The 13,799-nt window shown below is 40.4% G+C and overlaps 1 protein-coding gene across 2 annotated transcripts in view; it reads right to left on the bottom strand.

The window, feature by feature from the left end:
* phyhiplb (phytanoyl-CoA 2-hydroxylase interacting protein-like b) overlaps nt 1–13,799 on the bottom strand; it is an 18,791-nt gene extending 4,992 nt beyond the window's left edge. The window contains exons 1-5 of one of the 2 annotated variants that reach the window (XM_077612750.1): nt 13,659–13,799; nt 12,475–12,660; nt 7,276–7,472; nt 5,866–6,040; nt 4,794–4,911 (exon numbers count right to left, since the gene is read on the bottom strand). In XM_077612750.1, the coding sequence (XP_077468876.1) occupies nt 4,794–4,911; nt 5,866–6,040; nt 7,276–7,472; nt 12,475–12,586 (602 nt within the window). In that variant the 5' untranslated portion in view covers nt 12,587–12,660; nt 13,659–13,799. Of the gene's footprint in view, nt 1–4,793; nt 4,912–5,865; nt 6,041–7,275; nt 7,473–12,474; nt 12,860–13,658 lie in introns of those variants that run through there. The other variant, XM_077612749.1, reaches the window with a different exon arrangement.

Raw genomic sequence — 13,799 nt, 5'->3', positions numbered from 1 at the left:
GTGTATATATGTGTGTATGTATACGTATATGTATACTTGTATATACATACATATATATATACATACACATACATACACATACATACATATACATACATATACATACACACACCACAAACACACCCCACACACACACACACACCACCACACACACACACACACACACACCACACACACACCACCACACACACACACACCACCACACACACACCACACACCACCACAGACACACACACACCACACACACACACAGAGTGGTGTGTGGTGGTGTGTGTGTGGTGTGTATGTGTGTGGTGTGTATGTGTGTGGTGTGTGTGTGTGTGTGTGTGTGGTGTGTGTGTGTGTGGTATGTGTGTGGTGTGTGGGTGGTGTGTGTGTGGGGTGTATGTATATATGTATGTATATACATGTACATGTACATGTACACATGTACATGTGCACATGTACATGTACACATGTACATGTACGTGTACACGTACACACGTACACATGTACGTGTACACATGTACATGTGTACATGTACATGTGCACATGTACGTGTACACATGTACATGTGTACATGTGCACACATACACATGTACATGTGTATGTGTGCACATGTACATGTGCACATGTACATGTGCACATGTACATGTACACATGTACATGTGCACACATACACACGTACATGTACATGTGCACACATACACACATACACATGTACATGTACATGTGCACACATACACATGTACATGTACATGTGCACACATACACATGTACATGTACATGTGCACACATACACATGTACATGTACATGTGCACACATACACATGTACATGTACATGTGCACACATACACATGTACATGTACATGTGCACACATACACATGTACATGTACATGTGCACACATACACATGTACATGTACATGTGCACACATACACATGTACATGTACATGTGCACACATACACATGTACATGTACATGTGCACACATACACATGTACATGTACATGTGCACACATACACATGTACATGTACATGTGCACACATACACATGTACATGTACATGTGCACACATACACATGTACATGTACATGTGCACACATACACATGTACATGTACATGTGCACACATACACATGTACATGTACATGTGCACACATACACATGTACATGTACATGTGCACACATACACATGTACATGTACATGTGCACACATACACATGTACATGTACATGTGCACACATACACATGTACATGTACATGTGCACACATACACATGTACATGTACATGTGCACACATACACATACACATGTACATGTACATGTGCACACATACACATACACATGTACATGTACATGTGCACACATACACATACACATGTACATGTACATGTGCACACATACACATACACATGTACATGTACATGTGCACACATACACATACACATGTACATGTACATGTGCACACATACACATGTACATGTACATGTGCACACATACACATGTACATGTACATGTGCACACATACACATGTACATGTACATGTGCACACATACACATGTACATGTACATGTGCACACATACACATGTACATGTACATGTGCACACATACACATGTACATGTACATGTGCACACATACACATGTACATGTACATGTGCACACATACACATGTACATGTACATGTGCACACATACACATGTACATGTACATGTGCACACATACACATGTACATGTACATGTGCACACATACACATACACATGTACATGTACATGTGCACACATACACATACACATGTACATGTACATGTGCACACATACACATACACATGTACATGTACATGTGCACACATACACATGTACATGTACATGTGCACACATACACATGTACATGTACATGTGCACACATACACATGTACATGTACATGTGCACACATACACATGTACATGTACATGTGCACACATACACATGTACATGTACATGTGCACACATACACATGTACATGTACATGTGCACACATACACATGTACATGTACATGTGCACACATACACATGTACATGTACATGTGCACACATACACATGTACATGTGCACACATACACATGTACATGTACATGTGCACACATACACATGTACATGTACATGTGCACACATACACATGTACATGTACATGTGCACACATACACATGTACATGTACATGTGCACACATACACATGTACATCTACATGTGCACACATACACATGTACATGTACATGTGCACACATACACATGTACATCTACATGTGCACACATACACATGTACATGTGCACACATGTACATGTGCACACATACACTTGTACATGTACACATGTACACACGTACACATGTACACATGTACACATGTACATGTACACATGTACACATGTACATGTACACATGTACACATGTACACATGTACATGTACACATGTACACATGTACATGTACACATGTACACATGTACACATGTACATGTACATATACACATGTACATGTACATGTACATATACACATGTACATGTACATATACACATGTACATGTACATATACACATGTACATATACACATGTACATGTACATATGTACATGTACACATGTACATATGTACATATACACATGTACATATGTACACATGTACATATGTACATGTACACATGTACATATGTACATGTACACATGTACATATGTACATGTACACATGTACATATGTACATGTACACATGTACATATGTACATGTACACATGTACATGTACATATACACATGTACATGTACATGTGTACATGTACATGTGTACATGTACACATGTACATGTACATATACACATGTACACATGTACATGTACATATACACATGTACATGTACACATGTACATGTACATATACACATGTACATATACACATGTACATATACACATGTACATATGTACATGTGTATATACACATGTGCATATACACATGTGTATATGCACATGTGCATATACACGTGCATATACACATGTGCATATACACATGTGCATATACACATGTGTATATGCACATGTGTATATACACATGTACATGTACATGTGTATATGTACATGTGTATATGCACATGTGTATATACACATGTGCATGTACACATGTACATGTACATATGTGCATGTACACATGTACATGTACATATGTACATGTACATGTGTATATGCACATGTACACGTGTACATGTACACATGTACATATACACATGTACATGTACACATGTACATGTACATGTGTATATGTACATGTACATGTGTACATGTACACGTGTACATGTGCATATACACATGTACATGTACATATACACATGTACATGTACATATACACATGTACATGTACATATACACATGTACATGTACATATACACATGTGCATATACACATGTACATGCACACGTGTACATGCACACGTGTACATGCACACGTGTACATGCACATGTGTATATGCACATGTGTATATGCACATGTGTATATGCACATGTGTATATGCACATGTGTATATGCACATGTGTATATGCACATGTGTATATACACATGTGCATGTACACATGTACATGTACATGTGTATATGCACATGTGTACATGCACACGTGTACATGTACACATGTACATGTACATATACACATGTACATGTACATATACACATGTACATGTACATATACACATGTACATGTACATGTGTACATGTACATGTACATGTGTATATGTACATGTACACGTGTACATGTACACGTGTACATGTACACATGTACATGTACACATGTACATGTACATGTGTATATGTACATGTACATGTGTATATGTACATGTACATGTGTATATGTACATGTACATGTGTATATGTACATGTACATGTGTATATGTACATGTACATGTGTATATGTACATGTACATGTGTATATGTACATGTACATGTGTATATGTACATGTACATGTGTATATGTACATGTGTATATGTACATGTGTATATGTACATGTACATGTGTACATGTACATGTGTATATGTACATGTACATGTGTACATGTGTATATGTACATGTACATGTGTATATGTACATGTACATGTGTATATGCACATGTACACGTGTACATGTACACATGTACATGTACATATACACATGTACATGTACATGTGTACATGTACATGTGTATATGTACATGTGTACATGTACACGTGTACATGTGCATATACACATGTACATGTACATATGTACATGTACATGTGTACATGCACATATGTACATGTACATGTGTACATGCACATGTGTATATACACATGTGCATATACACATGTACATATACACATGTACATGTACATGTGTATATACACATGTGCATATACACATGTGTATATGCACATGTGCATATACACATGTGCATATACACATGTGCATATACACATGTGCATATACATGTGTATATGTACATGTGTATGTGTGTATATGCACATGTGTATATGCACATGTGCATATACACATGTGTATACACATGTGCATATACACATGTGCATATACACATGTGCATATACACATGTGCATATACACATGTGCATATACACATGTGCATATACACATGTGCATATACACATGTGCATATACACACATACACATGTACATATACACACATACACATATACATATATATGTGTGTATATGTGTGTATATGTGTCTATGTATATGTGTGTGTATGTGTGTGTGTGTGTATGTATGTAAATGTGTATAGGTGTGTATATGTGTGCTCACACTCCTCACTCATTCCACAATGTGTTTCCTACCTGGCGTGGTCAAAGTATTCCTTATTCTGGTTGCGGTAGAAGACGGAGAAGCGCAGCATCCGTCCGGATATGGCTCCGGCCTTGGCTAGCAGCTGGTTGAGATGAACTGTGGAGTAATCTGCAAGACCAAGACCCAACTTTTAACATCCACTCTGCTCCATCGCCATCATTTGTGACTTAGAGGCGAGTCGCGTGTTTTCATTTGGCGCTTTCGTGCAAATAAAAATGCTTTTATCCCCAAATCGACTATTTTTACTAACACCAGAAAAATTCTGAGCCACCTCCGATTTACTGGCACTTGGCACATAGCGTGGCATCCTCCGTCCTTCTGAATCACGTGACCTCCCGCCTCCCCTCCCCCAAAGTTAACCTCTAGCGGCATTAAACGCACTGACCTTTGCATCGGCGGATAAACCACACCGCCATTCTCGCTGCTTTATTTAATCCCAACGTCCTTTTCTAATCGTTACGCCCTCCCTCCGGATGAATCCCGCTACTATTTGCGCCCGTGCAAAGGTGTCTCGACGCCTTGGCTGGAATGATGGAGGATTTTTTTGAAGATCAATACAATGAAAAATTTGCAGATAATGAAGACACCTTCTAAAATAGGGTTTAAACTGTTTTAAGTTTAGTGTTAACTACACTTTTAAAAAAAACGTATGTATCTACATGACAGTTAGCATTGGTGTTCTAGCATGGTAGCGCTTTAGGAAACAAATATTTTTGGGACATTTAAACAGGTGACCAAACAATCCAGTTAAAACGTGGCTACTTTGAAAAATTTAGAGTGTAGGTACAATAATACAAACAAGAAATAAGGGGGAAAATGGCAAGTTAGAATTGGATAGTATTTTAGTGGGGCAGTGCCTACCTACGAGGGATAAATCATAGTACAGAAAGGATTTTAAGTCCATCTAATATTAAATGGACACCATAAAAAGACTGTGCCTAGATTGCGGCAGGTAATGGAACCTATTAACCGCCATAAACGAGGTATTACTGTAATAATCCTTTTTTTAATGTATGTGTCTCTTCTACGTTGCAGGTCGGAGGGCAAATTAGCGTGACTCACCAGCAGTGCAGAACTCGATAATTTCACTCCACTCGGAGACGGCGTAGTCCCCGTCGGGCTGTTTGGTCGCCATCTGCACCGCCACCGTGTACTCTGTCCGCGGGCTCAAGAACCAGTGGCCCCGCACGGTCATGGGGAGGGGCACCGCCTTGGCCACCAGCTTGGTCGGCACATCCTGCAAAGAAAATTTGGCAGACATTAAAACGTTTCCATGTGGAATGAAGCGAACACGACTCTTCTTGCCTTTTTGCTCTGACCCCAAACGTCGGCGTCCAATGAGCCTCGGGGGACAAACGGCACCGATAAATCACCCTCGGCCCAGCAACGTGGCAAAGCCATTAACCCCCCCAAACACGGAGAGACGCGTTATCAAACCAACGGTTCACTTTTGGCGATTAAATAAGTCCTATAGCTTTTTAGGGAAGAGAAGAGAGAAATTGACTTTTTAATTGCTTCTATAATATGAAGACGGTTTCTAGCATATTTTTTTCTACCCACCCATTAAGTAAAACATTGTTATCTGCCTATTCTTTGAACATTTGAATATTGCCAATCCATTTTTCACCCCACTAATGTTTAACAGTCCTAGTTTTCGTGGTTAAATATGGAAAATATGAAATGAAGCGCAAATCCCATTTAAGCACTGTCTCTCAGCATGATATGCGGAATACATTCATTTTCTGTTTCGCGTATCCTTATTTGGGTCACGGGGGAGTTGGAGTCTATCACAGCTGAATGGACAATTTGGACTGGTCGCCATTCCGTTGCAGGGTCACCTTAATGGACTTAATAATACACAACTTTATACCAGTGGATAAATCTGATTGTACCTGTAAAATGACAATAAAAGTATTCAGTTCAATTCAATAGTGTTGAGTTCTTAAAAAAAATCATGTTTTGAAAGCAAGAATGTGAAACAAGGACAAACAGGGTGAAAACGCAAATGCCACAGAGGACGGTCGAAGTCAAGATTGAAACGCAAAACCTGAGAATTGAAACCTACCCAATGTCAATAAGCTATACTTAGTAAGTCATTATTAACGCTGCAACATATACTTCGGATTTCCGTTACTGACTGTCAGGATTCACTGTAATATTAAAAAACGAGGTTTGTTATTGATCGATTATATATTTTTTTGCATTATTGTTACTTACTCTCTAAAAATATTGTTTTCTCGGAATGGAATAGGATGATCATTAGCAAATATATTATTAAAAAATAACCAAATCAGCAATGGGACATCTCTAGTCATTTTTATGCATTTACCCCCAGGTTTTTTTTTGCATAACACATTAAAGCAAAGAATATAGTAACCATTCGTCCAATGTTTAAACGAGTCCTTGACCCATACTCAAACGTCATATAAATACATCCCACTATATGGATACATATATATGATGATGCGTTACCTTGTGTTTGAACTTGTTGGAGTTTTTGTTCTCCTTCTTATTCAAATCAATGAAGTAGTGCGTTATACGGTCCTTGCCATGCTGCTCCATATCCCAGCAGATCTTGAAGGAGTCGCAGGTGATGTTGCTGATTTTGATGTTCTGCGGGATGGGCAGATCCTCCAAGTCCGAGATGGCGCCATCCTGGGATTTACTTCCTGTGCAAAACGGAAGTGGCATTTTAAATCGGATCACAAAAATGCTAACATCTGGCCCGAAAATCCTACTTGCGCATTCATTACGCTCGCGTTTTTTTTCATCTGCTTTGTTGCGCCAGGCGACCATTCCCCCCCTCCCCGTCGGCCATTTACGGTACAAGCAGCGGCTCGGACGTTGCCATGGAAACACAGCATCCCCTTTACAATCCATACCTGCGCGCTTCCCCGAGCCGAAAGCGCATTAAATCTTTCAAAGCGGCCCCGATTGAATCCATCCGCAAATTGAGTTGGCGCCAATTTATCATGTATTTCTCAACGGCGTGGGCGTGCGACCCAAAGGACCAAGCGAGGTCAAGAAAAATGTCAGAACGAATGCTCAACGACCCCTTTGTGCCATCGGGGATGAATATAGACTTTTACGTCAGATGGCATGGCAACAATGCGACGTGTGTAGAACGCAAAGAATGCCGAGGAAACAATGGCGGCAGCGGCCCAGCGTGGAACATCCATCTCTATTCACGCTAGATTAAAAGCGCAATTCCATAATTGGACTAACTTACGCACACACACACAATGACACAAAAGTGCGCTTAATTTGATACAAGAATGTAGATTAGGAGAGAGACCATCAGATTCATTTTCCATTGCGCTTATCCTCACAAGGGTCGCCAGGCAACTGGGACTCCAATCGGTTTTCCAGCCAATCGCAGGACACACAGACGAACAATCATTTACAGTCAAAGACAATTTTGGTCTGTACTACAAGTGACGCCCTGTTCCACCTCTGGTCGCTGACCCTTAATTATAGCAAGGTAGCAAGTAATTATAGCAAGTACTCCAAATAAATTGAAACATAAGACTCAGTCAGCACGAGTAAAATAATCTTTGGGAACAGCACGTCCTGGCCGGAGCATCATATTTGAATCTCAGAATGACTACGACGGCAGATAGTGAGACTATATTTCAAAATGAGGCTATTATCTCTCTCCTTCATACAAGTGCCCTCCGTTAATCACAATCTGCGAGAGGTCGTAACATTAGACGATGTCACCTTCATCTTTATGAACATTGCCCATCACCATAATGATGAAATATGCCAATTCTTCTCTTGAAATGCAAATGCCTGACACAGACAATGACACTTTTGGGATATCAAAAATGGAGTATGCCATAGAAACATAAGATATGGACAGATAGATGACATGATTTCCATATTGCCAAAAGCATTTTCTATGAATTTATGTCAAAAAATGAAAATGATGGCACTAATGTCCTTTTACAAACAAATTTGGAACTAGAATCAGGCAGTTTTCATAGTCATTCCACTCAAAACAATGCATCAGGGAAGGACCACATTTTCCCAGCAATTCTAGTTGTGACATCACAACCAGAATTTTCATTTCCAAATCACGTTTAACAAAAAAATTTGCATATCCCATTCATAATCCAGTCTTAAATGTGATGTTTTTTTGGATGACAAGGCCTAAATTTACATGCTTGGTCTAATTCAAGACAAATATGTTCCATTGGGTTTAGGTCGGAACTGTAAAGATCCATCAAGTTAATCCACACCAAACATTGTCATCCACATATTTACCTTTACGTACACTGCAAGGTCATTTTTGAACAGTTTCCAGAGTATGAAATTGTCCAAAAAAATGGCCCAGTGAAATAAAATGCAGAAAATATCACACTTTTAGGCAAATTCGACAATCCAACATGACTGAGCCTTAATGCCAAATCAAAGCAAAACCCACAAAAACACAGATTAAAATCCAATAAATATCTTGTGAACATGCAAAACGCATAAAACTTATAACGCCTCGCGTTCTAACTGCCTTGAAGTACGGTTGCTTTAATGGTGATTACCGATGTAGGATTAACGACAAAAAAAAGTTGTGACTATTGATTTAGTTGAGTCTACAGCAACGAACTCGATGTTGGAAAAGCACGCTTTTGTTCACTTCAAGACACGGACTAGTAGGCTGACACGGACGTCACGCTGAGAGCGCAAAGCGGGCGGGAACAAGGGCATCTTTCTTTATAGCGGCCCACGTGAACAATGGCACGTTTGTCAACTCCCTTTACGCACACAGTAAAACCATTAAAGTGTAACCTCAACAACAACAAAACCGTAATTTGGGTCAAAAATAATATTCCTTTAAATCCATCCTCTGTCAGCTCAACAAATCGTAACAAACACGTACTCGTCAGTCACGTTAACAAACGGCGGAAACAAGAACGTCAGCTGACTCATCATTTTGTTTGTGAATTCCCAGCAGCGGTCTGCAATCTCATGTTAATTTTCTCGGTCTTTGGCAGTGAGTGCACGTAAGAGGCCGACATCATTCATTTGCATTTGATTAAAATGCACGCTCTAGAGAACAGGGGAGGCTCATTTATTAGCCGGTTGACCTTCAATGATGGATCAAAACAATCTACTCGGGATAGTTTTAGAACAGCGCTCAGGTAAATGACCAATGCACAGTCAAACGCCGCATCACTCGGATACATATTTCTCCATTATTGAAAATTTTAATAGGGGTCGGGTGAAAAGTAACTATGTATTGGGAATTGGATCATTTCCATTCATATTGCAAATGACCATTACTATAAAATCCTCATTTTTAGCACAATCATTACACAGCCAAATAGGAAAAACATTCAAGAATGTTCAATTTTTTAAGAATTTTAAAAGACACCAACTTAAATTGACATCAACTTCAATTGGCAGGGAGAAAAAAATGCTCAATTAATTTACCGTAATTTCCAGACTACAAGTCGCACTTTTTTTCATTGTTTGGCTTGGCTTGCAACTAATACTCAAGACAAAAATGTTCAATTTTTAAAGCATTTTCAAAAACACCAATATCGACTTAAATTGTCAGGGGAAAAATGCTCAATTAATTTACCGTAATTTCCAGACTACAAGTCGCACTTTTTTCACAGTTTGGCTTGGCTTCCGACTAATACTCAAAAGCAATTTTTAAGTTTTGTTACAGTAATTATATTGCAGATTTAATCTAAGTGTAAAAAAAACCAATCCTGCATTTCCATGCCACTATTTTGTTATTCACCAACACACACACACTTTAATTTAAATGCACGGATGGTGCTCAGTGTGTTTGTTTGTCCATTTCCACAAACAGGAAGAGTCCCAGTGATGCTGCATGCTCTCCTATTTGCTGTCTCAGCACGGCCACAGCAAGACTCTCATGCAGCCAATTAAATATTTAAAGCGATGAGAGGTAAATTTAGCAAGCATTCAAGTAGGGTCATCAATACACTCCTTAGAAAAGGAGAAAAAAGAAAAAAGTTTTGCTGAGAAGGACACTTGCTATTTCCAGCAAAATCAATGCAAGGACTCCACATTGTGAGCTGCATTCAGGCTACTACATCAGCACTCAAAAGCTCCTTTCTTTTTATTTTACCACATTTCACTGAACTGTACTACACGCAGTATATGAATGATCCATTTTTTTTAATCCTAACAAATCAGCTTTTAGTATCTCTATATTGGCATGTCAAACTAATCTGGCCAAAGCCTTCATAAACAGCTGTTCTTTCCTTCATTCACCATCTTTAAAAAATCACATTTCACAATTAACAACAGATAACAGTTCTATAGTTAAAAAGTCAGAGTAAAATTGCTCAACTTGTAAAAAAAATTCTCTCACCTCATTGGCTACTGACAGTGATAGACATCTAACATGTCATACATTTAATATTGAGACTTTCTGATGAGCATTATTTCCATTTTTTCTGCTGTTAGATTAATACCAAATCAGAAACTACAACCAATGGTGCAGTGGTTATTTTGCCAAACCCCGGTTTGATTCCTATTCGGTGTGATTGGAAGCACCCCCTACAACTGACAACTGGCTGGGATAGGCTCCAGCACCCCACGAAGTTGCAAAGGATGAGCGATGTTCAAAACAAATCTATAATCCAGTTGTGCGCTGCTTCGGAATTAGCGTCACAAGACTAAATTTTGTCCTCACAGTGTCCGGCAAACAAACCGGTTTTTCCATTCTGCATAAAAAGCAAGCAGGTGTATTTGTTTCTCCATAAACAAACACCATGTGGGTGTCAAAGAGGCTATATTTATTTGACCCATTCAAACCAAAGCCACTGTAAATGATATTAAAACACGATGCACCTGCACGTATATGATAATAAAAGCCATTGACAACAATGGACGTCCAATTCACTTCAATTGCTCGTAAGAAAAAAAAACCAATTTTACCAAGTGTAAGGCAAAAACAAGCCATCAATTGCAACAAATGAGTTAACAAGGAACCTTAAAATGCCCTAAAACCAACATAGTCACCCCAAAATCTGCAAAAAGCAACCAATAAACAGGAATCTGCCTGAAAATACCCCCAAAACCCAATTGGAAATGACCCCAAATTACCAGGAAATGACCTATAAGAACCTTAAGATGACAAACAAGTGCCGCAAAATGAACTCAATCACCCTTTACGGGAGCCACTTGGGTGCCATGATGACCAGGTAAAAAAACACACCCATGCACCATCATGTAAATATGGTTTAAAAATGCACATAGTACATTAGACGACTGCAGACCCCCTATTCATCTTTTTTGCCTCTTTAAGGGTATTGCAGTGGCTTGGCACTCACATGTGGCTGCTGCAGCCATGTTGGAGTCCACTGATGATGACTTGCTTTTTTTCCCCCTGAAAGGTTCCACACCTCTGATCTCCAACCCATTATTTGATGACCACCCACTGATTAAATCTCTTTAACTCGCCCGGCTATATTTTCCTGAATAATAAGAGAATGGGAAAACGTCTTTTTTTGTTAAATGTGCATTTTTCCCAATAATACATTTTGATGCATCCTAGGAGTCGCTCTTGCAATTCTACACACGCACAATGCAATTCGAGGGGGGGCAAAAAAAACACTCAAAGGGGGACTGGGAACGTCACGTTGGGGTTGTCCACCCTGATAAAAAAGGCGAATAAGTTGCAATGTAGCTTACCCTCTCGCTCGCAAAGCTGTATGGTGTCCAAGCTGAGGTCCTTGATCATCCCCGAGCTCTCGCAGGGGCTCAGCGGGCTGCTGATGTTGCACGCCAAGCCTGGTGCCTCCATCTCCGGGGCGTGTGGATGCTACGCGGCGGCGGCGCTCTGCTCCTCAATGGCCGGTCGGCTGAGTGGTCCGCTCGCTGGTGCAGGAGGGGTGGAGAAACAAATGTTCAGTTCGGATCCAGGATCGTCTCTCTTTGACGCGTCAGCGTAATGCGTCACGAGATTTCAGCCAAAGACGCTTCGAAATGGACGGACGGCTTCATCGAGTCGAGCCACAAGTGCGCGCGCATGCGCGGATTAAGCGCGTGCAGGAGCGGCTTTTTCCGCGAAATGAATGGTCGCTTATGCAAGGGGATTAAAATAAGGTTCTCCTCCTCCTCCTCCTCCCCGGGGGCTGCGTCAAAAACACACCCAACGTCACCTGCGGGCCGAGTAAAGGGCCGTGACGTCAATGTCTGGGGCGCAGCTGCAGGTGGGCGAACGGGGGGGTTGGGCTAGGAGGGGACCCCCCCTTTGGCATATTACACGGGATAATGAGGGCACATCTGCACTTTTTCAGCTCGATTGAATCTTAATCAATGATTTTCATGGTCAAATTAGGTAGGGTAATAATGTCGGAATAGTTTTTATTACTCCCCCGATTTTGCAATGACATTTTTCATCTCAACACTGTGAATTTCAATTCGTTAGTCAATATCAGAAGTGGGCAAACCGGTTCTCAAGGGCTGCTGGAGGCGCAGGTTTTTGTTCCAAGATACTTTACCCAACGAGATTTCTGCAGAAAACAAGAAGCACCTGACGGCAATCCATTGATTGCACCAATTTGGTAAAAAAAAATGGGTCGGGGGATGGTCTCCCACTTCGAAAATGACTGTTGCCAGCTCTCCCAGTCCAAATGGACGGACGGCTCTCAGCCAATGAGTGAACAATGCAGCCAGAACGCGTGCCCGTTTGACCTACATGTAGACTGAGTTTGAAGGCCGTTTCTAGTCCCATCGGAAGATTACCATGCGCATCTAACGGAGGCCAGCGGGATCCAAATCCGGGCTAAGATCCTAAACACGCTCACATTTAGTAAAGAGCTACAATAAAACCATTCAATTCAATTTTCCCCCCGAAACGCCCCCCTACTCACCTTTTTGAACATTCTGGCCGGCATCCGTGGAAAATGTCCTTTTCCCAAATTCCTTTCCCAGCTGTCTTGATTGGTCCTGCCCCCCAAAAAACAAAAAACAGAAACAATGAGATGTGCACTTAATAGTGACCAGCTTGTGAG

The sequence above is a fragment of the Stigmatopora argus genome, chromosome 11, assembly GCF_051989625.1.
Source record: "Stigmatopora argus isolate UIUO_Sarg chromosome 11, RoL_Sarg_1.0, whole genome shotgun sequence".
NCBI classification, from domain to species: domain Eukaryota; kingdom Metazoa; phylum Chordata; class Actinopteri; order Syngnathiformes; family Syngnathidae; genus Stigmatopora; species Stigmatopora argus.
The sequence above is the reverse complement of the archived record's forward strand: the minus strand, read 5'-3'. Positions and strand labels throughout refer to the sequence as shown.